This window comes from Prenolepis imparis, unplaced genomic scaffold, assembly GCF_030444845.1.
Source record: "Prenolepis imparis isolate NDT839.2.m4 unplaced genomic scaffold, iyPreImpa1.0 SCAF_14, whole genome shotgun sequence".
In the NCBI taxonomy this organism is placed as follows: Eukaryota; Metazoa; Arthropoda; class Insecta; order Hymenoptera; family Formicidae; genus Prenolepis; species Prenolepis imparis.
The window spans coordinates 2,869,501-2,896,687 of NW_028141172.1; the positions used below are offsets into that span (position 1 = coordinate 2,869,501).

At 34.4% G+C, this 27,187-nt stretch overlaps 5 protein-coding genes across 11 annotated transcripts in view; 4 read left to right on the top strand and 1 right to left on the bottom strand.

Moving 5' to 3' along the window:
• Positions 1-972: 972 nt before the first annotated feature.
• Positions 973-7,343, bottom strand: LOC145945492 (chymotrypsinogen A). 5 transcript variants are annotated; one of them, XM_083054553.1, is made up of 9 exons: positions 7,252-7,343; positions 7,020-7,133; positions 6,339-6,643; positions 6,021-6,266; positions 4,470-4,854; positions 3,952-4,222; positions 3,580-3,725; positions 3,202-3,473; positions 973-2,973 (listed from the first exon to the last, which is right to left on the bottom strand). In XM_083054553.1, exons 5-9 carry the CDS (start codon positions 4,564-4,566, stop codon positions 2,788-2,790), a joined length of 972 nt encoding a protein of 323 aa, XP_082910679.1. In that variant the 5' UTR covers positions 4,567-4,854; positions 6,021-6,266; positions 6,339-6,643; positions 7,020-7,133; positions 7,252-7,343; the 3' UTR covers positions 973-2,787. The 5 variants fall into 5 exon arrangements, with proteins under 5 accessions (XP_082910679.1, XP_082910675.1, XP_082910676.1 ...); XM_083054549.1 differs by having other exon boundaries at positions 3,952-4,240; XM_083054550.1 differs by lacking the exons at positions 6,021-6,266; positions 6,339-6,643 and having other exon boundaries at positions 3,952-4,240.
• On the top strand, positions 6,548-10,524 carry Pnpase (polyribonucleotide nucleotidyltransferase 1). The gene is made up of 7 exons (XM_083054545.1): positions 6,548-6,736; positions 7,260-8,183; positions 8,388-8,561; positions 8,745-8,938; positions 9,047-9,207; positions 9,338-9,649; positions 9,795-10,524. Exons 1-7 carry the CDS (start codon positions 6,573-6,575, stop codon positions 10,182-10,184), a joined length of 2,319 nt encoding a protein of 772 aa, XP_082910671.1. The 5' UTR covers positions 6,548-6,572; the 3' UTR covers positions 10,185-10,524.
• A 3,042-nt stretch (positions 10,525-13,566) lies between these two features.
• LOC145945491 (uncharacterized) lies at positions 13,567-16,232 on the top strand. Of its 2 annotated transcripts, XM_083054547.1 has the most exons (3): positions 13,573-13,670; positions 14,059-14,128; positions 14,572-16,232. In XM_083054547.1, the coding sequence occupies exon 3, from the start codon at positions 14,572-14,574 to the stop codon at positions 15,940-15,942; it is 1,371 nt and encodes a 456-aa protein (XP_082910673.1). In that variant the 5' UTR covers positions 13,573-13,670; positions 14,059-14,128; the 3' UTR covers positions 15,943-16,232. The 2 variants fall into 2 exon arrangements, with proteins under 2 accessions (XP_082910674.1, XP_082910673.1); XM_083054548.1 differs by lacking the exon at positions 14,059-14,128 and having other exon boundaries at positions 13,567-13,670.
• A 1,750-nt stretch (positions 16,233-17,982) lies between these two features.
• On the top strand, positions 17,983-20,940 carry LOC145945489 (uncharacterized). Its single transcript, XM_083054546.1, has 3 exons — positions 17,983-18,051; positions 18,665-19,428; positions 19,651-20,940. The coding sequence occupies exons 2-3, from the start codon at positions 18,665-18,667 to the stop codon at positions 20,429-20,431; spliced, it is 1,545 nt and encodes a 514-aa protein (XP_082910672.1). The 5' UTR covers positions 17,983-18,051; the 3' UTR covers positions 20,432-20,940.
• Positions 20,941-24,036: 3,096 nt separating this feature from the next.
• Calx (sodium/calcium exchanger 3) overlaps positions 24,037-27,187 on the top strand; it is an 86,512-nt gene continuing 83,361 nt past the window's right edge. Inside the window, exon 1 of one of the 2 annotated variants that reach the window (XM_083054544.1) lies at positions 24,037-26,713. In XM_083054544.1, the coding sequence (XP_082910670.1) occupies positions 25,362-26,713 (1,352 nt within the window). In that variant the 5' untranslated portion in view covers positions 24,037-25,361. The remainder of the gene's footprint in view (positions 26,714-27,187) is intronic. The other variant, XM_083054543.1, reaches the window with a different exon arrangement.

Consider the following 27,187-nt stretch of genomic DNA (forward strand, 5'->3'; position numbering starts at 1 on the left):
GTAGAATCAAACATACTTAGCAAATTGCGTGTATAATATAATGTATATGTGTGCTATGTTTTACTAATTAGTAATTACATTAGAGGCACAAAATAGGATATTGTCATGAACGTATATATACGGTGTTTCTTAAGGTTTTGTATAAAACTTTAGCAATATTTCTTTAGCGTAAATTTGAAGGAGAAATTTTAGATTTAGTTTATTACTTGTTAAGTTTTAAAATCAATGTTTTATCCTATATATATCTTAATAAAACTTTTTACAGAATCTTATAATATATTTTTACTAATATAAAATTTTTTTTAGATAAATATATTAAAAAATAAATAAGGAAGAGATTTTTTTGTTTATTAAATTAAAGAAAAATGTAAATTAAAGACTATGCATTATCAATTTTTTAATTATGGTTTATAACTTTAATTATATACCATAATTTTTCTAAAAAGGCGCATGAATCTGAACATCAAGTGACATTTCTCATTTCTATTCCTTTTACATCTTATCTGACAGTCTTGTTTCGTGTCATTACGTTATCGAAACGAATAGAAATATAGAGATATATGTTTTGAAAGTTAGAAAGAAAAGCCATTTCTCCGCAAGAAGAGAACGAATATACAAGCTTGTAAGAGGAAACATCTGCATTTATATAAGGATTTCGATGCTGAGAAGCTACTTCTGCCGTTACGTAACTGCGTCGAGCGAAGTGCAACACGTGTGCATACATATATATCTATCGAACTGTCATATTGTTTTTCAAATTGAAAGTGTTCGTTCGAAATAACAATTCCGAAGCGTAAGATTACCTATTTTACTTCCCACGTATCTAATAATATATATATATATATATATATATATATATATATAAAATTAATTCTACATTCTACACCTTGTACTTTAATTTCGAGCGATTTGTATAGCTAAAGATAAACTTTTAAAGATAATTATAGTTAAACAAAAATAACACACGGAATAAATAAAATTGATATTTCAAGGATTCATCAAAGATATTCCATTATTACAATTACATAAAATTAAAGCGAATATTTTCTGAAGAAATATCCTTAAAAAATCTATTATCAATTTTAATGTACTATTAAATTAAAGACAATATGGATAAATATCTACAAAATATCGTCACTTTATATGGTTTATATGGCAAATACATATATACAGAGATCAATTCCGGGACGCTCGAGGATCATTGAAGATGATCTCTCCCAGGAAGAGGTCTTCGAAATCAAACTTTAGCACTGTGGAATATATACATATTTGCTTTGTGAGTATCGAAACACCTACGTACACAGTTATATTCGCGGAGCACGCACAAATGCTGTTTACATGAATATACCTGTAATTAATAATTAAGGCTAATTAAGACTTCGCCCTGTGTGACAGCTCTTACACGGTATGTCGCGTGCGCCCTTCGTACGAATCGATATCTCTAACTTCATCATTTATGGTACAAACGCTTCGCATTATTATTAAATAGCATTGCGTCCCACCTAATGGAACCTAATGGTCGTCGTATCATGAGTTATTTCTTCTTTTCTTCCTGGTGTCTTTTCTTCTTTTTGACAGAAGTCGACCCGTAATATTCCTATATAACGGAAAATAATTTTTATAAGAAGTAGATATATATCTTTACAGTTTGCAGGAATTTTATTTACTGCATTTTTGAATATGAAATATAGAAATGTCTTCTCCTCCGATGTAATTTATCAAGGATTTAAAGCCGGGTTGCGTCTCGCGTCTTTTCCGGCTGAATAAACAACCGTGAAAGTTTTAACTGACCGCGACCAATGTCCCGGAAAAGGAACATCTTTACAAGCCCCGGGACCTCTATCATCTCCTGTTTATTTTGATTCCGACATTTATTCAACCGGATCATTTACAAAACGGCCGTAATTATATTTGTCTGGTCATAGTTACAGAAAATATGAATAAAACGATTATTACGAGTAACTATATGTATGAAGAGCGCTTATACGTCAGTATCAGTACCAATATCTTCGGCTTTCTATCTATGTTTATTATCTACAATGTCAGATTCAATGAGAAGGGAGGGGAGTATGACCTACATGATGAATTTAATTATAATAGTTTCATCCTTATTCTTATTTCTCTCTTTCCTCTGTCCTCCGTCGTGGATTTTTTAGTTAACATTTATTTGTTAAGTATATTTATTTATTTTTCCCCTCGCTTCTCTCGCTCTCTCTCTCTCTCTCTCTCTCTCATAGTTACAGTCAATCAGAAATATATTCTTTTATCAAACATATATATAATAAAACTGTACAATATAAAAAATGCGACGCACCAAAATAAAGATTAAATCATTATAATATCTTTAAAATATTTTACCTATAAGAACCGAATAGAAATATTGGTGCTTGAATTTTCAAACGAAATTCTATTCCATGTGTGTACCAACTCGGGTTTGATGTTCTACTTTACGCCGAAAATAAAGTAGAACTATAGTTAGTTGTACTTCACCTTTATATAATGTGAAGTAGAACATCAAAACTCAAGGCCAATTAAATTTTAAGTTCCGGCATATTTGGAACGCAAAGAATTGAAGTACGGTTCAATAGAACAGATGTTAAACGTATATATATAATATTAGAATAAATATATAATATTCTCCAGTGTTAAAATTTAAATCTCAGCGTACTGTACAATATACAATAACACATGAACACACACGGAATTCATTATATACAAGGAATTGTATGTAACTGTACAATAGCATATTTACAATGTGTCAATATTTACAAATGTAGTATTTTACTACTACTGTTCGTCATCGTCGTCATCGTTGGCATTGATCGTACTGTTAATCCAGTTTAAGTAATGCTGTATCTCGGTATATACATCTGGATAACCCGGCCTGGCACAACCGGAGCCGAAAGACGTGACACCAACCAGTTGCCAGACGCCATCGGGGCGACGACACTGCAAAGGTCCTCCGGAATCACCCTGAAGATTAAAATAGAGAAATTAAAATAGAGAATTAATAATATAATTATAAAATATAATATATAATAATATATAAATTATGCAAATAAATTTATTTAATTAATTATTAATTAGTTTTATATATAATATTTATATACATATATAACTAATTAATAATAATTAACTAAATGAATTTATAAGTAAGAAGAATCTTCTTATTTACAAATAATTTTGAAAAAAGGTACTTACCACGCAACTTCCGGAGGAACCATCGGTGTGACCGGCACATAGATGACCCTTTCTGATGGGCACCGTGGTGGCGTAGGCTTGCAAGCACTCTTCGAGATTCAACAGAGGTACACTGGCTTCTAGAAGGGCGGTGGAGAGCGAGGGCGAGGGACCGTATCGGCCCCAGCCGGAGGTCACGCAATGTCCTTTGCCGAGAAACTGACCAGGACCGGGAAGGCAGATGGTGCGAACGACCTTGGACAGAGGTGCCGGCCTGGCGAGCTTCATTAGAGCTACAACGACGAGGATTTAATATCAGGATTCTAGAGAAGCTTCGGAGAAGTTTGTTGAAGGTGGATTTAATTAGAGATAGTTTTTTTCATTTAAATAGAAACTCACCTATATCGTGCACGTAACTATTGAACCTCTCGTGAAGGATCACCTTTTCGACAGGTAAACGGGCGGATCCGCGTCCCCCCGAGTCCAATTCCCATTCGCCGACCACAGCTGTCCATAGCGCGCCGACGGGCAAATTAAACAGCTCGCTGAAGTAAACACCCATTTGAGTATACGAAGCATGAAGTTAATAACTGGAATAAGCGTCCACTTGAGAATTACTTAAGGATAACATCGAGGACTTTTTTAAAGAAAGAAGACAAAAAAAATACTTCTCTCGAAGAGAACTATCTAAATTTTAGGAAAAATCACGAACTGGATCAACCACACGATTGTAAGATTTCGCGAAACTCTTCACGAGGAACCAGGACTCACTTGTGAACGCAATGGGCGGCGGTGATCACCCATTTGGGATCGATCAACACACCCCCGCACCAGTGACCGATGAAGCCCAGTTTTGGATGCAACAACTGAAGGGACACCTGCCAGGGCCAAGCGCCCTTCCTGCTGGGTTTGCCGTTGAAGATGCGACCGGTGGTCGTCGTAGCAGCGGTTGCGGTGATCGTCGACGAGGACGAGACGTCGTCCTTTAGCTGTAATCCTTGGATCTTCGACGAGACGATCGATCGAGGCTGCCTCTGCGACGCTGCCGGACATCCGCATTCTGTTACCCAAAGTCGTCGTTGTATTTTTTTTTTTTTTCACAAATTTCTTAATCTTTGAACTCTATATAGCTGATGTATCGCGTGTTAGCTAATGTATCTTCTAAAAATCGAGGATAAACGGTGAGTTTGAAGAATCAGAAATCGCTTCAAGTATAATGTTTGAGATCTGGACTGAAGAAATTATCGAAAAAAAAAACGCGATAAAAAGTTGTAATAAGAGGTACTCACTGAAATGGTTCTCCCCGACGATCCTCATCATGACGCACTGGGCCTCCACCAGGACGAGCACCAGCAGGACAAGCAGATCGCCGCGAAGACGGCACATCGCCAGGGAAATCGAGAATATCCAAGCCGGATAGCTTACGATTTATGGATCCGCATAGCTCGACTGGCTTCGGCGACGCCGATCGATCCTCGAGTAGGATTAGCGCGAGCGGAGATCCTTCGGCGCGAAGCGATCTCGAAGAAAGTGATCGTCGAATGACGCGGGAGGGGGGAAAGCGAGCGATGATGTAGTCCGGCAGATGCTGAGGAACGTCATGAAGTGATCCTAAAGTCGATCGTCATCGTTTACAGAACGGATGAAGAGCCAATCCAAAGCGAGACGCGTCCCCTACAAAAGAAGAGAATGATGAAGAGAAGATACTAATGAGCTCTTGGGACTTTCTATTCTTCGGGATGCAATTTATTTAAGTTATTATCGGACCTTTGGAATTCCTTCGCAATTGGGTTCTTGGGGGGTTCTTTGAAGTTTCCTTCCCAGACAGCACCATGTCCAAAATTTTTAAGAAGTCTTATGATATGATATCCAAAGACATCTTCAAAACATCTTAAAGATGTCTTGCGCCGATTTTGGACACGATGCTATCTAGATTCAAATCCTACGAATCGATTAGACGAGATGAAGCGAGATTTCCCTCTCGTGGATGCTGAAGTGGAAATCGATCGAAGCGAGTCTCTGTAATGCACATCTCGGTGGTAAAAAATTGGCGGAGCGAATCGAATAAAAAGGGAGAAGAGACGCGAGAGAAGCTTTCTCTCGCTTCGGACAAAGTTTTCGCGGGATTACTCCGAATTCGGGGGGACTTTTTTCCTTGGTCGAGGAATGTCCATCATGCGAGAAGTCGGGCGCGATTGTAATTAACGATCAGAGATTGATCGAGGAAAGAAACCGAGGGCAATGCGAGTCTCTCTCTTTTTCGCTCGTTTACTATATACTCGAACGAGGTGACGACTTTCGAGAGCGAATCACTCTACTCGCGCGAGAGAAACGCGGTCGATATAATGATATAATCGCCATCGATGATCCTCTGTTCCGATTCACGTTTGTTGGATCGCTAGGATATTTCGCGCCTATGAAGGACCCATAAACGTATAATTGAAGATTTCTAAACATGTTCTAATGAGATTTCAAGGATATCCGATTCGTAATTAAATATCTTATGGATCTACAGATCTGATGGACAGACGATTTATCAGATTTTTCAATTATCTGTGAAACATAATTTAAAAAAAAAATTAAATATAATAAAAAAATTACAATTATATATAATTAATTAAAAATACATCTCGATGATACGTCTAAGAATATCAGCTTAATAGTAAGAATGATCAATTTTTCGAATTTATTTAATAAACAGAAAATTAAATCAATAAATTATTTGATATATACGGAAATTTTTCCGAGGTAGAAATGTTTGCGAAATCTTGTTTTATTATGCGGACTCTTCAAGTATCACGCTGTTATAAACGAGAAGAGATTCACGTCGTGCATCTCACCTTGTGCGGAATGAGAAAGTGAAACTGCATTTATACTGTCGTGTCTCGTAGAAAGAGAGGAAGAGTCGTTTCCGTTGCACATTTGCTGCATAAATGAAAAATCGCGAGATTCTTTCCTTCTTCGGAGCCGAGATAATAAGAGTCCCGTTCGTAAGCGAATGTCGTTTGAATCTCATCATCATCTCCTGGGCGGAAATTTTCGGGATGCGATCGAGGTGAAGAGATGAAAGAAGGAAGAAGAGATTTCTAAAAAGAGAAGAAGATATTTAAATTTCTTATAAATAACACGTAGAAGCAAAGTCACGATGATGAACAAACCATGTGTATCAATAGTGAAAGCAGAGGAGAATCGCACGTCCCCGATTTAGGCGAATTTTAGTTCGAGTCTCCGCTAAAGAGGGTTTGTGTCCCCGCTAAATGATTTACCGACACGTTTTCTTATCCTACGAGAAGTGCTATGAAGTTGACGTTTTGGACGCGAGAGGCGCTTATCTCCGAATAAGCGATCGTCCGCTCTTCCTCCAGTATAGAGTATAGAGTATAGCGCCAAAAATGATTGTGTCAATGAGTATTTCTAGGTTATCGAGATATCACAAGCCAGTGCTTTTGGCCAGCAAAAATTCCTGCAAAAATGGAAATACGTCCTGTATTAAGTTTATTAACGCGAAAAGAGCAAGTACGAATGTCGGTACCGAAGTCATCACGTTGTCTGATGGGTGAGGATATAACCACATGTTTATCTATTCTAACCTATATCCGAAGACATAGTTACGAGAATTATACGTATTTTATTTATATTTTTCAAGTTATAGAGTTCATATCTGTTTAAAGGAAGATATAAATTTGCATGAAAATGTGATTACGAAAAATCTAGAAATATATTTTTATCACTGCACAAGTATTTTATATCTTATATAGGGCGTTTCATTCTTACTGTATTATGTTTTTAATAATAAAATAACATTTTAATATTAAAATAAAATGTTTGATCAAACTTACTTTTTTCTTGAAAATGTCGAAGAGCATTTCTTAAAATTCTTGAGTTGTCAATATTGCGATCTGATCTGAACGAGGAAGTTTATATTAGAATTATGCTTCTAGTAATATAGCTTGCTAAAACAGAAATTAATTACAAGTTAGAATAATACAATAGAAATAAAACACATTATATATATATATATATATATATATATATATATATGACTTCGAAGGAATTGATAAATTTTTTTACATTTCCAGCAAGCAGCTCAACCTATCTACAGGCAAGTATGCACGTTTCGCTGACGGTAGCGCAATCGTGTCCTTGGGCGACACCTCCGTCATGGTCACAGCTGTTTGCAAGCATCAGTCGTCCAACTCCTCGTTCCTCCCGCTCGTCGTGGACTATAGACAGAAGGCAGCGGCAGCTGGTCGCATACCCACCAATTTTTTACGGAGGGAACTCGGGCCGACCCAGAACGAGATTCTCACGAGCAGAGTCATCGATCGATCAATAAGGCCGTTGTTTCCAGAGGGATTCCACTTCGACACCCAGATTATGTGTAACATGTTAGCCGTCGACGGCATAAACGATCCTGATGTGATCGCCATTAACGGAGCTTCCGCGGCTCTTAGCGTCTCCGATATTCCTTGGAATGGACCTGTGGGTGCAATCAGAATCGGGATGATCGACAACGAGTTTATACTCAACCCTACGAGACGTCAAATTCAAGATAGTATATTAAATATGATTGTTACCGCGACTAAACATAATTTGATCGTCATGTTAGAGGGTTCGGCTAATGAGATACTGGAGCAGGACCTGAAGAAGGCGATAAAGCTCGGCGTAAAGGAATGTCAGAATATTGTAAACGCGATAGCAAATTTGCAGAAGGTATACGGCAAAACGAAAAGGAAGATCGAAACTAAGGAACAATCGCAAGCCAATGAGGATCTGACTAGTTTTGTGAAGCAATTTGCGGAGACAAAGTTGCGAGATATATTTTCAGATCACACGCATGATAAGATCTCTAGGGACAATGCGATTAATGATCTTAGGAATAATGTTATTGAAGCAGTGAAAGAATCTGCTAATGCAGATTATGATGTTCAGTCGGCGGAAAGAATCTTTGGAAAAATTACCAAAGATCTTTTCAGGACTCTGATCTTAGAGACGAACGTCAGGTATTATTTGATATAAAATATGCTAAATATTTATTATTTAAAAAATTAAATATAAAATTAATATTTTATATATATTTTAAAATATTAATATATTAATATTTTATATATATTTTAAAATATTAATATATTAATATTTTATATATTATAAAATATTATTTTAAGCTTTAAATCATGTAAATATTCAAAATATTCAACAATTTGCAGATGTGATGGTCGCCCAATAGACGGTATACGCGACATATCCTGTCAGGTAGATCTTTTTAACCCTCTTCATGGCTCGGCTGTGTTTCAACGAGGACAGACCCAGGTCATGTGTACTGTGACTCTGGACTCTTTGGAAAGTGCGCTCAAGATGGACGCCATGTCAATGTTAATTAGGTATATAACAAAACAATTAAGTCTTGACATTATTTTTTTCTTCTACTAGTTCTTTCGATGACAAAAGACTGAAAATTGATCGATATAGAGAGATTTCAATCTAAATATATAAAAAAGGGCTATATTGAAGAAGAAAAGCGACTTGTGTGACAAATGTTTGAAATTTAATTTATTTCTCGACAGTGGCGTGAAGGAAAAGAATTTCTTCCTCCATTACGAATTTCCACCCTATGCGACTAATGAAACGGGACCCGTAGGTCGGATAAATCGCCGGGAAATGGGTCATGGCGCTTTAGCGGAAAAAGCCCTGCGGCCGATTCTTCCCAAGGATTATCCGTTCACCATAAGACTGACTAGCGAGGTTTTGGAATCAAACGGTGAGACGATCATTAGAGTTAATTCAAGTCTGCTTTTATTTAAAAAATGTATATAACGCAATAAGGATAATGAAAATTTCAAACTGATGCTTTATCTTATAAAAACAGGTTCTTCTTCAATGGCTACCGTTTGTGGCGGAAGTTTAGCACTGCTCGATGCAGGCATACCTATATCTTCGTCAGCAGCAGGTGTGGCTATTGGTCTTGTGACTAAATATAATGAAGCTAACACTGATATCGATCAGTATAAAATATTGACGGATATATTGGTAAGCATTTTCGCGTTTAAAATGTCAGATCATTTAAATAGATTTGAAGTTATTGATGTAAATTTTATTATTTACATTTAAAGTCAGATTATTTTGATGATTGATAATCAATTTTCTATCTGTTTGCTAGGGAATCGAAGATTACTTTGGGGATATGGATTTTAAAATAGCAGGCACCAAACGGGGATTCACCGCGTTGCAGGCCGATGTAAAGATACCAGGAGTTCCATTAAAAATCATAATGGAGTGTATACATCAAGCGATAGTCGCTAAATGGGACATCATTAAAATCATGAACCAAGTGATACGAACACCGCAACAAGAGAAAAAGGACAAAATGCCTGTGGTTGATAACCTGGAGGTTCCTATTCATCAAAGAGGAAAGTTTCTCGGAATCGGCGGGATGAATTTAAAGAAGATATTCTTGGAAACCGGAGTGCACGTAAGATAATTTTTTATTAAATGTTGAAAAAGAAAAACAATTAAAATTTTCCTGATATTAAATATAAATAAAATTGTTTATCACCGGTTATTATTTAGAATATACTTATTTGAAATATACTGATACTTTCAATATTGCTTTTCAGATATTTCCGCACGACGAGAATACGTACTCTATATTTGCGCCAAACGAAGACGCCATGAACGAGGCTAAGGAAATGATACAAAATATTCTGCAGAAGGATCGCGAGCCGACCTTGGAATTCGGCGCCATTTATACTGCGAAAATAGTGGAAGTACGGGAGATTGGAGTTATGGTGACGCTATATAACAACATGGTGCCAGTATTATTGCCCAATTCTCAATTGGATCAACGCAAGATTCATCATCCTAGTGCTCTGGCACTCGAAGTTGGCCAGGAGATACAAGTCAAGTACTTTGGACGAGACCCAGTATCCGGACAAATTAGGATATCGCGGAAAGTGCTGCAGGAACCGATCACTATCTCGAAAACTCTGCATCGAGATAAGATGTGATAGAATATATTAAGCGCATGTTGTATAAATGATCAAGTTTTAAACCAAAACACATACATTGTCAGCTATTTGAAGAGAAGATGCTCTGTATAGTTTAAAAATGTGAATGTTATTTGCAGATTCCAACTGTATATATATATTTGTTGAATATAACATTTTTGTATGACGTCGTTAAAAATAGAAACATCTGCGATTATTAAATATAATCGATATTAGTTTTCCATTTATCCTAACTCTTGATCATCAAGAATGCAATTTACTCTTATGAGACTTTCATAAAACTTACAAGTAGATATAGGAAATGTGTATTCTATAAATAGGAGGAAAAGAGAGAAATAAAAGGAAAGAAAAGTATTTCTTAATTGAGAAGTTATTTTTCAACATTTTTCTGAAGACATTTTGTATGAAAGATTTTATCTTACATTTTTTTCTATATAAAATTTTTACTATATTCTATATAAAATTATTGCGTTTATATCGCTATTTATAAGATATATAATTAAATGACTATACTAATATTGATATGAATAAATAATTTTATAATATAATTTGAATGAAAAAGAAGCAACACAATAAACTTCGATTCTTTTGAGAAAACTTTGATAATATTGATATGAATAAAATTTTATAATAATTTGAATGAAAAAGAAGCAATAATAAACTTCGATTCTTTTAAAATTATAAAATATGTTTGATGTTTTATTTTTTGTTTTGTTTAACAATTTAGATTGTTTTGCATATTCATTATTAGATAAAAGACATATCATGTTCGGAAATCGCGTAATATATTAAAAATAGGGGATGACTTGTTTCGTCATTTGTTATCTTTTCCTCCTAAATAGCAAAGAGGAAATGAAGTATATAACGAGAATAGATAAGTTATTAGATGATAAGTTACAGGATGATAAGTTATAATTAAGCTATTAATAACAAGAATTTCATAAACATGGAATTAAAAAATTTAAAAAAATCTATTTTGTAAATAAAAAAAGAGAGGGGAGAAGAAACTTTAAATTAAGATTAAGTAAAACTGAATAATAAATTAATAAATATATAATAATAATAATTAAAAAGCGATACATTTTTTAGAAAGTGACATGTTCTTTTTATTTATTTAAAATATGTATAATAGTGAATTTCGTAAATTATTATCATTGAAATCTTTCACGCACATTTAGATTTTTCTATGTAGATTTTAAATGTAAATTTTCCAGAATGAAAATTTATTTCTAAAAGAGATTTATCATTAATCTTGAAAGATAATAACGTTAAAAAAATGCTGAGATTGCAGATTACAAAGTGATCACGTAAATATATGCCATATGTCATTCCTTTAAAGAAATATAATAAACAAATAATATGATTATATAATTAAAAATTAAATATAAATAATTCAATATAATATAATAATTAAATAACGTAATTATTTAATAATATAATTTGACAACTGATATATTTCACTTCACGTATCTCTCTATGATCATTTTCGATTAATTAATTTTTTTCTGATTGCCACATAATTACATGCAATCTCACTGAAGAGATATAATAAAACAAATGAATGTGATAAGTGATTTGGCAACTTATATATTTCATTTCATGTCTCGCGTCTCTCGTCTTTCTCTACGATTATTCTTGATCATTTTTCTGATCACCGTAATGCTCGATAGAGCGGCTTGTTTATTTTATCGTTACATATGCAAGCGGAGCTCTACGTTCACGCTTGGTATTGTAATCAGTGCGGTGTTCTTTGAAAGAGCCTTCGATGAAGCTTGCGAATATATATTCGAAACCGTGAATGATGGAGTACGTAGACATATATTGAGAAAATACAGAAATATTTATTAAAACATGAATATATTAAGTTTGTTAATTATTAAGAAAAATTCATATATTAATCATATATAATTATTTTCTTATATATATTTATAAATTATTGGTGTTGAAGAATTGATGCGAAATTAATTTTGGTTTGTTCATTACAGAGACTTTGGAAACATATAAAGCATCGATACGAAAATTCAATGACGGAAACTCGATACATACACGATCGACCACAAGCTTCCACCGACAACAAAGAAAATAGTTAAGGACCCATGTATATAGGTATATATATATGCATAAAGTCCAGATAGTAAATATTAATAAAATCACAAAGCTTGGAAGTTACTTTCTCTCTCCCGAGAATTTTAATATAATTTAATATATTTTGAATATTTAATAATAAATTTTATATATATTTTAAATATATTTTATTAATTAAATTAGAATTTAATAATTTAGGATTACGTTACGTTTGATAAGTCGGATATATATTTCACGAGAGATGATGCAGCTTCATCGCTTCTCCGACACGCAGCGATCATCGGTTCAGGGACTCATCTCAACAATCCTCTGATTACTTGCCTCAATCTCGACGAACGTGACGAGAACATCGTAAACCGCGTTTTCAGCAAACTTCCTAATTAGCTTTTTTCTTCCCGACGAGAACTTCGTTAATTCAATTGGCTACTTTAATTTCAAGTCACAAAATGTTAAAGTATCTTTTTCTCTCTCGATAATACATGTATTGATTATTTCAAATATTATTTCTTTTAATATTTTAATTCAAATGCTTTCGTAATAAGGAAATTAGTTGGAAAACTGACGCGAGAATATGCATTTATTTCAAAATTCTTCATTAAAAAAATGCAAATATATATGAAAACAATTAATAACTTAATTTAATGAAAGACGTAAGACGAAAAGAGAATTAATATACTGAGAGAGTTTTCTCTTAGAATTTATTAAACTGCATAGTAAAATTAATCAAACATATTTTATATTTTATTGTAAAAGATATATTATTATTTTTATTGTGATAAATATTAATCAAAGAAATTCTCATAAAATTCTTTCCATATTGCCCTACGATTACCATGATTTTCAGAGTAAATTTTAAGAGAAAATTCTCTCTGTGTATAACCCGTGAAAATAGCACTCAAATATTTTGTGGTTTTCATACAATAAGAAAAATAATCATTTTTAATTGATCGCGTAAAGTTTTTAGCGAAAAGCACAATATTTGAAAAATTAAATAATTTAAATAAGATTTTAATTAATTATTATAATTAATATAATAATTATTAGTTTACGTTAATTATTCATGATCCAGTAGTATAAATATCTTACGTAAATATTTTTATTTCTTTTTATTTTAAATATATTTCTTTTTGCTCATCTTTGTTTATAGTTCACTTGTTATTTATATATCGCCTTTAACATTGATATTGCCACACATCCGGATGATGTTCTAGAAAATGAGATAAGCAATGCTGATTTCTAATACTATGGGGCAGTATAAATACAAGCTGCAATTCCGTAGAACAGTCTTTAGTGAAAAGATAGCTCAAGTAGATTTGAAACAATAGCATTTTCAAAACAAATCCATTCGAAAATTGCAAATTGAGCAAGTTTGGAAAAGTTTTTGGAAAAGTTTTTACCAAAGTAAGTTACTTTTCTATTACTTTTTATAAAATTTTACATATATTTTATATAAACATTATAAGAGAGAATCTAATGAGATATATAAGAATATAATATTTCCATTTACTTTCTCTATTATGCTGATTATTTTGTAGTTTTCATTATTGTAATATAAATCGATAAAATATTAAGTCAATATAATATTATACGGTTTTTAATTATAATTATGATAATAATATATAATAATAATAATAATAAAAAGTATAATAGCGAAAATTGTTAACATAAACAATTTTCGCTATTATACTTTTTATTATTATTATTATAATATATTATTATCATAATTATAATTATTCAGAATTATTGATGCTAATTACAACATTATTTTAACGTTTCCTTTTTTTTATAGAAAAAAAATATTTATAATTAAATATTTATAATTAAAACATATTTTTCGAGAGCAGTGGAAACTTTTAAAGGTAAAAATTCTTTATCAGTACTAGGAATTTTTCGATTGTTATATTGTAATCATTTATCTATCTACATCATATTTTTTGTTGCAATTTTAAATGCAGTTTAACTTTCGAACAGAGATCCGTTGAATGAGATTTTAGCAAATGCTCGCTAAAATTTTGTTACAATGCGTGAAAAATTTCATCTGGCTAGCAATGTTTTCTTTTTGTCAAATTTGTTAACGAACGATTCGATAAGAATCAAAATGCAATATCATAAAAATTAAATAACTCTTGAATCGATTAGAGTATTGTCTAGATCAGATCAGTCAGATGTTCAGGAAAAACAATAAAATCTAAGAAATTTTTACGTTTTTGCCAATGTTTTTATTTATATGATATATACGCGATACTATCATACGTGTAATAACTATATATAATATCAATTTATCTTTTTATTTTTCTTGCAGATGAAGTGTATATTAACATTGCTTCTATTACTGTCGTTTGTTGTACATAGTTTTCAACAAGTATATAATGTCCGGACTGTATCAGTAAATTTCGAACAACATGATAAAAACTACAATTTCAATTTTATCAAAAATGAAAAGAAAAAATGTGGAAATATTGAACGTCTAAATTTAGACGATATGAGTTTACAATTTATAAAGAATGACATTATTGCAAGCAATAATATTCAATATATATCATTGCAAAATAACGAGTTAAATAATATTGACCCCATTTTGGATCATGTACCAAACTTATCTTGTTTAAACCTATCTAGAAATAAGATTGATATCTATAATGGAAATTATATTCGACACCCTCATCTCAAAGTATTGGATTTAAGTTATCAAAAAACGTCGCAAAATATACATTTTTACTTCGTGTCGGAAGTCAAAGATCTCGAAGAAGATACAAACAATATTTACAAATACATAATTTTCGACAGCTCCGGTATAAGTTTACCAAGTTTGCAATATCTCGATTTAAGTGGGAACGAAATTTCCGCTTTATCGTCGGATTTTAATACATCGTTCCCACAATTGGTTCAATTGGATTTAATTAACATAAAGGCGCAAGAATTAGAGCCGACGTTCTTCGAAAAAATACCAAAATCTCTGCGGGTCATCCATATGGAAAATAATTATCTCCATAATCTGACGCTATTAAACATGGCGGAAGTGTCCGCCTTGTATTTGGATGGAAATAGAAACTTAAGACTAATCAATATCGTTTCGAAAAAATTGAAAATTTTATCGCTGTCAAATTGTACGAGTTTAGTACAAGGTCATGGAACTTTTGACACACCCCATTTAGAACAATTAGATTTATCCAGAAATTATTTTAAAACTGTATCTACCATTAGTTTTAAAGTCTTTCCGTCGTTGCAAATACTATTCCTGGATTATAATAAACTGTCGGAAATTCCTTTATTAAGTGAGTTGCAGCAACTCAATGAGTTATCATTGAGTTTTAATATGATTAGACATATTCCGACAGATATTTTCTCATATTTTCCATCATTAAAAAAATTATCATTGAGAGGAAATAGAATAGAAAGTATTGAAAGAGATGGCTTTTTAAGTTTGAACAATTTAGAATATTTAGATCTTTCTGATAATAAATTAAAAATCTTACCTCACAATTGGGCGACGCGACTGATTAATCTTCGATATTTAAATGTAAATTCGAATGAATTTGCCAATGTTGTAGATGTGGCCATTAACTCCGTCAACTTTTTGAAACATTTGTCTGTAAAAAATAATACATTTACAAAAATAAGTACGACAGAATTGTTACGCTTGCCTGATTTAATTACCGTATACATGGCATAAAACTACTATAAACAAAAAATATATAAATATATATATATTTTCAATATTTATCTTAATTTTTTTTATATATAATCTCTCTAATTTTTATATATTTCTGCGCACGAGAATTTAAGAATGTTTATATATTATGCGCACAAGATTATTGAAAATAATTTACATATTTACATATTATACGCCACAAGTATTCTTAATTACGACTTCGATTATTATCTTTACAAGTACATCGCAAACTTATTATATTTGTTATATCATTTTTGTAATTAGAAATAAAATTATATTTTTTGTATGTATGTGAACGATTTATTTTTATTTCGAATAGTAATTTTTATATCAATAAATATAACAATTAATATAATTAATAATAAATATATAATAATTTTTATATGTCCTTGTGTAACAGGAACAGGAAAAAACATCCGAAACCTCTGCTGTCAGTTGATACCGCGCTATATTTTTGCTAACTGCTGAATATGCTGCTGATGAATGTTAAAAAATGAACTTTTACTTTCAAAAGTTATTTTAACTGCCAAGAAAACGGATGTTTGCGCAATAATTTTATTCATCACATATATAAATAATTTTTCATCGATAAGTTTATACAAAATTTATTGACGTAAATTTTCGCCGATTTTCAAAAAATTTGTTTTTTATATTTTATATAATTAAATTTTATATAATTATATAATCAAGCGGATCTAATTGAAAAAGATATTGACCATCTCTAAATAAGAAATTTAAGATTTATTTTAAAATTCCTTTATAAATTCGATGTATACGCAATACACGTATATGTAAATAATATATGTAAATCAATTATTGTTACATATAATTTTTACAAAGTGTATATGCGATCTTTCGAATATTTCAAGCCTCGCCTCATCTCATCGTATCGCGCAAGATTCGCGATGCTGAAGAGCTGAAGACTACTTATCGAATCTTCTCGGAACGCATCTCGCCAAGCTTCTCGCTAGATGCTGCGGATTATTTATATCATTAATTGTCGACAGTGTATACTGCGATAACTGTGTAAGACTAGCCGTAAGAATGTATTACGTTCATGAGAAGTCTGTGGCGTGAAGACCCGCGATATGAGATAGGTTTTAACCGTTTATGTTCAGAAGAATACAATGACCTTGGTCTTATATAAAAGTATAAAATAATTTAAACATTATATGTAAATTTCATCATTTCTTACATTTTTTTTTACATATGTATATATATTTTTCTATATACATATATAAATTCGATATTTTATATTTTTATTTTTATTTAATTGTATATATATATATATATATGATATTATATTACATATAATGTGAATATATTATAAATGTAATTTTCTTTGTTATAAATATAATCTCTCTTAAAAGAAATTTATATATTTTTATTATATAATATTATATAAAAAAATAAACATTACAAAATAAAAAATGTTAATTTTTTTCAAACAATATTCTATTAGAAGCAGAGTAAAATTATATTTATGTAATCTCACTTATGTAATTAATGTATCAAGTAAATCATGTAATTAATATAAATTAATAAATAAAATTAATAGTTAATATAATATAAAATTAGTAATATAAAATAATACGTTAATTTTAACGTTAAATTAATATTATTATTTATATTAATATGTTTAATTTTTTAATAACAATATTTAAATACTTAATTTTATATATCATTTTTTTAAATAAATTCCACATTATATATATATGTAGTCTCGGAATAAAATAATATTTTACTTTTAGAATATATATCTCTACTTAATTTTAAGTTAAATTCCAAAGAGTGTGCAAATATATATTTGCGGTTGCATTATATAATTAAATATAACAACATTTGATAAATCCATTAAATTAAAAAAAAAAATTAATTTAATTAATCAAATTCTATCACAATGTGTGCAATACAAATGCATATTTCAACTGGTGTGAGATGCGTTACATAAACGCATACTGTTATATGCACGCGAAGATGAGACCCCATAAAGATCACCGTCAGTATATAAGAAGACATATTCGCTTGCTCGCGACAAAAGGTGTCGGACTGCTCGAGTGAATCGATCAAAAGAAGCATTCAACAACTTTAAGAAGAAATTAGTATATCGTAAGTGTTATAAATTTTTACACTCGCTTGATTTTATTCTCTCTTTTATTCCAGAATATTACATTATATATTACATTTATTTTTTCAAATTGAATTTTGTACTTTTTAAACAAGTTTTTTATAATTTCTTTTCGTATAACATAAGTTTGCTTTCACAATTCTTAATTATTTAATAGAGGAATAGATTCATTATTAATAAGAGATTAAATGGTCATAGCTTTCTATATTTGTAAGAAAAATCTTGTAATATTTAAATACTCATTTGTGCTCGAATGTGGCTACAGTAAAATAATTAATAAATATTTAATCATCTTTGAGACTCAAAAATTATATTTAACAATTAAATATCACAATTTATTAATTTTATTAGTAACTATATTAAAATTCAAAAAAAGATATTTTTTTCTTTGCTTTTTGTTTCTTTGCTCTTACATTATGCCATTACAAAATTTATATTTACATTTATTATTATCATATATAAGTTCAATAGTGATTAAAGTATATATTTTCTGTTTCTTTATTTCAATTTTGTTTATAATTTGTTATATTTAAAATATTTTAATTTACACACTGTATTATATAATCTGATACATTCGTTCTTAATTTTTTTCAGATGGCGTTAGGCCATAAAATCATCATCCTTTTTTCCTTCACCATCGTACACCTGGCAAAAACGGAACAATTTGATTTCTATAAAAATCATCGAAAAGAAATTTCAATTTCGCAGGAAAATACAGGATTTAGCGTGAATCCGTCAAATAACGGACCTATTACTTATAAACCACTGCCAACTCCTATAAAAAATGAAAGTAGTGAATCTTCAAAGGAAGTTGAGTTACCTGTTCCGCCTCAACCACCAATAACTTTTTATCCACCCGATCTCTCATTTAGATTTTCTGATGTTGGCCTTCAAAGAATCGGTCGGGATTTCATTATTAGTGATAGCATCATCAGCCTCAGTATTGACATCAATAATATAAGCGACATTTCGCCGTTTGCCTTCCGCAGCATGCGGAACCTACGTTATTTGAACTTATCCAAAAACAGAATCTCGAGAAAAAAGCTACTGCTGTTGAACGGAAACCACAAGTTGCAGACGCTAATCATAAACGACAACGACGATAGCGATAGTTCCAATGCAGAACTCCTGATGGAACACGAGACCTTTCATAGTTTGAAGCATCTGCATTTGTGTAACAATCAACTTTGGAATTTTCGGATGCCTTTTTATATAGCAACGCCCATCCTCAGTCATTTGCATCTGTGCAACAACAGCATCAGTTCCACCAGTGCTGTCTTCGACAATATTCCGGCGACGTTGACTCATCTCAATCTCAACAGAAATCTAATCGATCGAGTCGAAAAGGACAAACTCAGGTATTAACACTTTATTAAATTACTTCTTTTGATTCTTTTTTCCATTTATAAAAGAGCATCTGTGCAAAAAATTGAATTTTCCTTTAATAAGGGTTAATATTGTTGCTATTTCTATTGTTAATTGACACACAATATTAATGCAACTGTGATTATTATCTTTGTTACTATTATTATTATTGCTTATTATTAATTTCTTCTCCTAATCTCGACAAACAACTCCAGGTATCTGCAGGATCTCCTTATGGACGACAACAAAATCACCCAAGTGTGCTTCGAGGATTGTCAGGAAGAGTCCATATCCCTGAGAGGCGCCGACAGAATGCAAAATCTGTCTTTATCGAGGAATCAGATCGTGGAAGTGACACCCGATGCCTTCTACGACATAAGATATCTGCTGAAGCTGGACCTATCTGGTAACAAGATCGCCAATCTGGCAAAGGGTACCTTTAACAAAACCGTCTTCATGAACGAACTCTCCCTGGCTCATAACATCCTCGCCGCGGTACCGGATGTCTGTCCGATGCAGCATCTGAAGAGCCTAAATCTAACCGGAAATCGCATCAGCGCGATTTTTTCCGACTCGTTTTGCCGCCTGAAGAGACTGGAATACCTATATCTGTCGGACAACACCATAACGACGATCGAGACCCGGGCCTTCCATCTTCAAGGTCTGACGTATTTGGATCTTTCCGGAAATCAACTCAAGCAACTTCCGGGACAATGGATATACGCGTGGCAGATCCTGGAGTTGAATGTCGAGCGAAATAACTTCACCGAGCTGGACGACTTATCGTTGAGGAACATCAAGTCCCTGAGGAACGTTTACATTGACAAAAATCCCATGCTAAAATTGCGAGCGGAATCATTCGAATCGCTCCCTGGACATTTGACATTGCACTTGAAGAATGTGCGCGTCGAGTGCGCGCAGTGCTTATGCAAGGACGATGATGAAGAGGATGACAATGGTGATAACGGGGATAATGATAATGACTATTATCATTAATAGGCTTTCTAAATTAATTAACCTTCCGTCAGCAATCATTTTTTTTTTTTTTTACTTATGCTATCAGCAAACTGGATCTTTTAAGTTCACTCTATATTATTTTTCTAGACTTTTAAAAAATCCAAAAAATGAATTATTTATTATGTTAATATCTCTATTACAATATCCAATAGATTTTAAAATCCAAATTAAATCCAATTGTTTATACAAAGCGAAATTTGAACATTATTTGTGCCTTAAAAGACCCAAATTGCTGACGGAGAGTTAATCATGAGTAATACACAAAAAAATACGAATTGATTCAAGAATTTTTCTTTCGATAATTTAAAATATCATTATTTTTTAATTTTTTAATTGTTTTATAAGAGAAAGGCTAAAGAAGAATAATGATGATTTTTTTCGACTAATGAAAACTTCATGAAAGCATTTTCTTGCGTAATATCGATTTTTCGATTTTTGACTGTTCAATTTAAATATTGTTTTCGAAAACATATTCTATACAAAATTAGAAAATAAATTAGAAAATTCAAATTATTTTGATTCAAATTAAATTAAAAAATATTGGCGAAGAGTCAAGGAAATGAAATATTTTTGCTAATTAAAAACACAACTCGTTATCTTATACATAATGTCTTTTTAGAGATATGTGATTATTATTTTTACCTAACAGTATTTCACTCCAAAATATGCTAAATAAGGAATAATTATATCGTTTTAATTTCATTAGGATATATTTTAAAAATCGCCTTTCATTATGTGTAACTTTAATTCAGCATCATATATAGAATTTATATCTGTGTTCGTAAATAATTTTAGAATATAAATAAGTAGTTTAAGTTTTCGATATCATTGTTTAATTTCACAAATAAAAATTAGGTAATATAATTATCGTTTTCGCTTCGTAGTGCTTAAATGCTTAAGAAATTATGACAAAGTACAGTGAGTGTTCCAATTTATTGTAAACAAATATAAGTACTTTGCTAATGCTTTATTACGCATAATCATTTAATGTACGCATTATGAATATTTTTAGATAAATACTTTTTAATAAACTTTTTCATATCATAAAGTGATATCTTTATATACAGATGTTCTCTTATACGTGCGTCATTATATCAACACATATAAACCAGTTTATATATTATTTGTCTTTTTGCTATATTCTTTTATTTAACTTCATAACTACGTTCATTGAAGATTTCATATGAATTTATGTAAAATTCTTCATACTTTGTACTCTCTTTAGATTACCTTATTAAAAGTCGTCTGAAAAACATAGTTATTATAAAATCGATGAACAATTTAATGTTTTCCATCGGTATTTTTAAAAAATTATTAAAATTTCATGTTCACAAAGCGCTTGAAATTTTTCGGTTTTAATTATCGCATATATATATATGTATGTATGTATACACGCTATATAGTGAATAATAGCAAAAACTGAGAAAACAAGTGGAGCACAAGAGCGATGTTGCAGCCATTTAAAGCTCGCATCATGCATGTATTCTCGCGAGCTCCGTTCTTTTCCGTGACAGCGGTAAAATTTTTCGCTCCAAACGTTCTATACCTTCCCTTTTCCCGTAGAGAAAATTGCACTGCAGGATTAAAGGCATGTCGCGTCCCCGTAAAAGTAGCCGAACCGCAGAGATCTCTCTCTCTCTTTCGTTGCTTGTATATGTCATGTTTATATTACGCGATAAACTTCTTGCGATAAAGATATTTTAAAAAATTGGAATTAAAAAGATAGAATATACAATATCAGAAGCGCTAAAAAATTGTAATGTATTATGATACAATTATATTAATTATTAATTGGAAAATAATTGCGCTGCGCTTTCCTAATCGCATCCCCTATCATGTAAGATTATTTCGTACGACAATTTAATAAATTTTTCAGAAAATAAGAATAGTTTCTTCACGGAAGTCGACTAATGATGTAATGATGTGTTATATAAATTGAGGAGAATTTTTATTACAGGAGATATCAAATCAAGACAACAAATAAAGACAACAATCTTTCATGATTAAAAAGAAAACAAAGGAGACGTGATGATCGATGATTATTCCCGGAGTACTTGATTAACGATCACTTTGTCAATCATCGCTTATATTGGAGTACAATAGTTGTAAGAATCATCAATTATGGCTTATGTAAACACGAGCTGCGTCCTCGATATAGAACCGTAGAACTGATCGAGCCGGATGAGCGCAAGGTGTCGAAGCGGGCGAGCCTCTGGCTCTTTTCAGGGTGTCGGTTTCGCAATAGGGTGACGCGCATGCGCCAACGAAGGGGTGCGCGACACGACGAGGACGGGAAGAGGGTGTTCGAGTCCGAAGCAAGAACGTATATAGAGATTTCGCAAACGGGGGGATGTTCGCTCAAAGAGGGTGCACGAAAATTTTAACCCCCATCTTTCAATCCTATATAGCACCCTCGAATAATATTTCATACATATATTGTGCTCGATTAATTTTTTGTCGAAATAAAAAATGCGTTTTAGCTTAAAGAATATCAATAATAATTTCTGACAAGAACGAGGTTCCCCAGATACGTTGAATCATCCCTATACAAGCTTACTCTAGTCCACAAGCGCGGATGGGGATGAAAGAGAGAGAGAGAGGAACGAAGGAGAGTGCAAGATGAGTAAGGGATGGAAAACTCGAGGAGGATAGGCAAAGGCGTGGATAGCTTCGGAGCGGGGTGGAAAGGATCTAAGAGCGAGGAAGATAGTGATCGGGGAGGCGCTGGAAGTGGATTCGTGTAGAACAGTGGCAATCAACTGGATTATATTTGTGAGAGATGCCATACTATACGATACATCGGGGGTAGGAACATTTCAATATCCACCCCCCATCTCTGTTTTTATAGGAATGCAAACTATTTTATTTTCTTTTTTTTTAAAGAAGATTGCGAAGACGCAGAATCACGAATTGAACCTGTTTTACTTTAAGATAAGTTAAATAAGAGTATATTTAACTCTTATTTAAACTCTCTTGATGTTTAATTAACTTTGAAAAAAATAGACATTTTTTTTAATAGCGTTTTAGATGGCAATTAATAAAAATCATCAATTTAAAATTTACTCTCTTCTGTGTTTCCCAGATAGATAATCCTTTTACATCAAAGAAATATTTGCATTTCTGTTCGTAAATAAGAAATCAAATTATTCAATGACGTCGCAAGAACCGTAGAACAGAGATTCGGTAGAGTCATGTTATGGCCACCCCTGATATAGAATACGAGAGAGAAAGAGAATAAGAGGGTAGAATGAAGAAAGAGAGAAAGAGGGTCGCAGAGCGAGGAAAAAAAGAGAAGAGAGGAAGGGGTGCAGGTGCTGCGCTAGGGTTCGACGAGAACTAGGGTATAAATACGGGGGTACGGAAAAAAAGCGGATAGAGAAAGAGAGAAAGAGGAAGAAAGAGAAAGAAAGAGAGAGAGAGAGAGAGAGAGAGAGAGAGAGAGAGAGAGAGAGAGAGAGAGAGAGAGTGAGTGGGGGATGCTTCTAGAGAGGGTGGATATTCTACACGTTCCGCGCGCAAACGTATACAAGATGCCGCTGCGCCGCGTGAAGCGTGACGAGGAACGAAAACTATAGAGAGAGAAAGAGAGCAAGAGACGAAGAGAAAAAGAGGGATGGAGAGAGACAGAGAGGAAGAGAGAGACGCGTGCAGCATACGAAAGGCGACGTTTCTTTGGTGAGGTATCGCGAACGAGCTCGACGAAGGAAAGGGAGCATCATCGGGTGCAGTGAGGTCAACAAGGACGGAAATAGCGGCGGCAGAGCGAGGTAGATGAAGACGAAGATATCTTAGCGAGTCAGCGAGCGACGATAAACAAGGATGAAGAGACCACCAAACGCCGTGGGTTAGAGGAGAACGGAAACACCGTCGAGCCGATGAAGAAGACGAGGACGAAAATATCATCGGCGCGTCGCAGCCGTCGAGGACGAAGTCGGAGCGAGACAGAAGAGGATGGCTGAAGGGTGAAGAGAAGAGGGGGCGAGGAAACGGGGTGGCCGCGTCTGGCTAGCTCGAGACACCACTCCCCACTCGGTCTGGCCGCTCTCTCCTCTAGCTTCCTCTCTTTCTCTCTCTCTCTCCTCTTTCAGTGTTCGTTCGAACGCGGCCCGGTACGGTTCTGCTGCCCCCGTGGTGTCCAAGGGTCACCGCTTCGTGATGGGAGCTCACTGTCGCGGTGGTATTGGCGGGTTTCCTCGGTAGCCGGTTCCCGACGCCGAATGTACCTACCTCAGGGTGGCCCGCACGGCGGTTCTAGCTCGTCCTTTCGTCGGTGTGCGTTGAGAGGAGGAAGTTTTACGGGGCGGGAGTGCGTGAAGAGGAGCGAGAGAAAGGACAGGACAGTGAGGGACAGACAGGAGGATCCTCCACCGAGGCTGTGTCCGATGAACCGAACGATGTCGACGAGAACCTCAACTAGGAGAAAGAGTTAAAATAGGGAGGCTGGAGAAAATTATCTCGCGCCGGTCCAGAATCATCAACTTGGTGCTACGTTGATTGTTGTTGTTCGCGGAGAAGCTCCAAAACATAGCATCCCTATTCCCCGAAACGCGCACGTCTGCGTCGCGCGTCGAATTCGTTGAAGGTTTTTTTTTTCGAGATCGAATCTTCGTTCGCTAATCGCAGTGCGTTTGAAAGTGCGATAGAAAGCAGAAGTTCATCAAAGAAGCAACTTCGGTTTTCCGTCTCAAGGCTCGACGGCAGAAATCCGCCTTGTTTCTTGTTCCTCGAAAGGGGAGTGAACTCTCGGAATTCTCGTCCCTCAAGAGCAAGTCACGTATCGAGACAACGCTAGGATAAGAAAATTGCTCGGCGCTCTGAATGAAGAACGAGATTCCCAGCGGATTTTCATTCCCGAGGAGACGCCAATCGAGTTACTAGAAAATCCGAGTTCCAATCATCAAAATACGATATGTCCGGGAATTACTCGGTGCGCTGCGAGCCGGGCCTGATGATACCCCTCTGGCGTCCGGTGGAGAACCTGCACCTGATCGACATCATCTTCCGGGGCCTGGTGTATTTCTTCCTGCTGTTATACCTGTTCATCGGCGTGTCGATCATCAGCGACCGTTTCATGGCGGCTATCGAGGTGATCACGTCCAAGGAGAAGGAGCTGGTGGTGCGTCGTCACGGTAGAGAGCCGCAGATCGTCATAGTGCGAGTATGGAACGAGACGGTGGCCAATTTAACTCTGATGGCGCTCGGTAGCAGCGCGCCCGAGATCCTCCTGTCCATCATCGAGATCTGGGCGAAGAACTTCCAAGCCGGCGAACTTGGCCCGGGCACGATCGTCGGTTCCGCCGCCTACAACCTCTTCGTCATCATTTCCCTGTGCGTGTTCGTGATTCCGAACGGCGAGACCCGGAAGATAAAGCATCTACGCGTCTTTTTCGTTACCGCCACCTGGAGCATCTTCGCCTACGTGTGGCTGTATATCATCCTGGCGGTCACCAGTCCGGGTGTGCTGGAGGTCTGGGAGGGTATACTGACCTTCCTCTTCTTCCCGGCCACCGTGTTGACGGCTTACGTCGCCGATCGTCGATTACTGATCTACAAGTATCTGCACAAGGGCTACCGGATGAACAAGCGCGGTGTGATCGTGCAGGCGGAGTCCGGGGATTCCGAGATAGGGGTGGAGCTGGAGATCAAGCCGCAGCAAGATGGTCTCCGCGGTATGGTGGACCGCCTGGCCGACATTGACTCCCCCGAAGCGAAGGAGTTCGAGCAAACGCGAAGAGATTACATCAATACCTTGAAGGAACTACGGAAGAAGTATCCCGCTCTGCCGCTGGAGCAGCTGGAGGTCATGGCTCACGAGGAGGTGCTAGGCAAGGGCCCGAAGAGCAGGGCCTTCTACCGGGTGCAGGCTACGAGAAAGATGGTGGGCGCGGGCAACCTCAGCAGAAAGATCAGCGAAAGGGCGCAGAGCGACCTCAGCGAGGTCAAGGCCGAGCTGCAGAAAGCGGAGGCCGAGAGTATCGACATCGAGAACGTCAATGCCATGAGAGTGTTCTTCGAGCCGGGCCACTACACGGTGATGGAGAACATCGGGAACTTCGAGGTGGGAGTCACTAGAGCCGGCGGTGACCTTAATAAAGTCTGCAGCGTGGATTATTGCACGGAGGACGGCTCCGCCGAGGCGGGATCCGACTACGTCAGCGCCAAGGGCACCCTGACCTTCGAGCCCGGCGAGACCAAGAAGAGCATCAAGCTTTCGGTCATCGACGACGAGCTGTTCGAAGAGGACGAGCACTTCTATGTCAGGTCGGTAGGAATTTAATCGTCTCATTTCTCTCGCAAAGATTTTCCAGCGATCGCAGAACGTTTGATGAGAAATCGAATTTTTTGGATCTCTACAGAGAGAATTTTCTTTTAGAATTATGTATATGGAAAGAATTTTACAAATATGTTTGATTAATTTTACCATACTTTTAGTAAATTTTATTGTACTTTTAAAATTAATCAAACATATATTTTAAATTTTATTATGATAGATATTATTTTTTATTGTGATAGATATTATTTTTTATTGTGATAAATATTAATCAGAGAAATTCTCATAAAATTCTTTCTATACTATATTGTCTCACGATTACCATGATTTTCAGGGTAAATTCCAAGAGAAAATTATCTCTGTGTATTAACCTTTCATTGAACGTTTCGTAAACCTTTTTAGGGTTTCTGAATATTTTAACATCAAATCATTATCGTGATAGAAGTATGTACCTTCGAATCAAA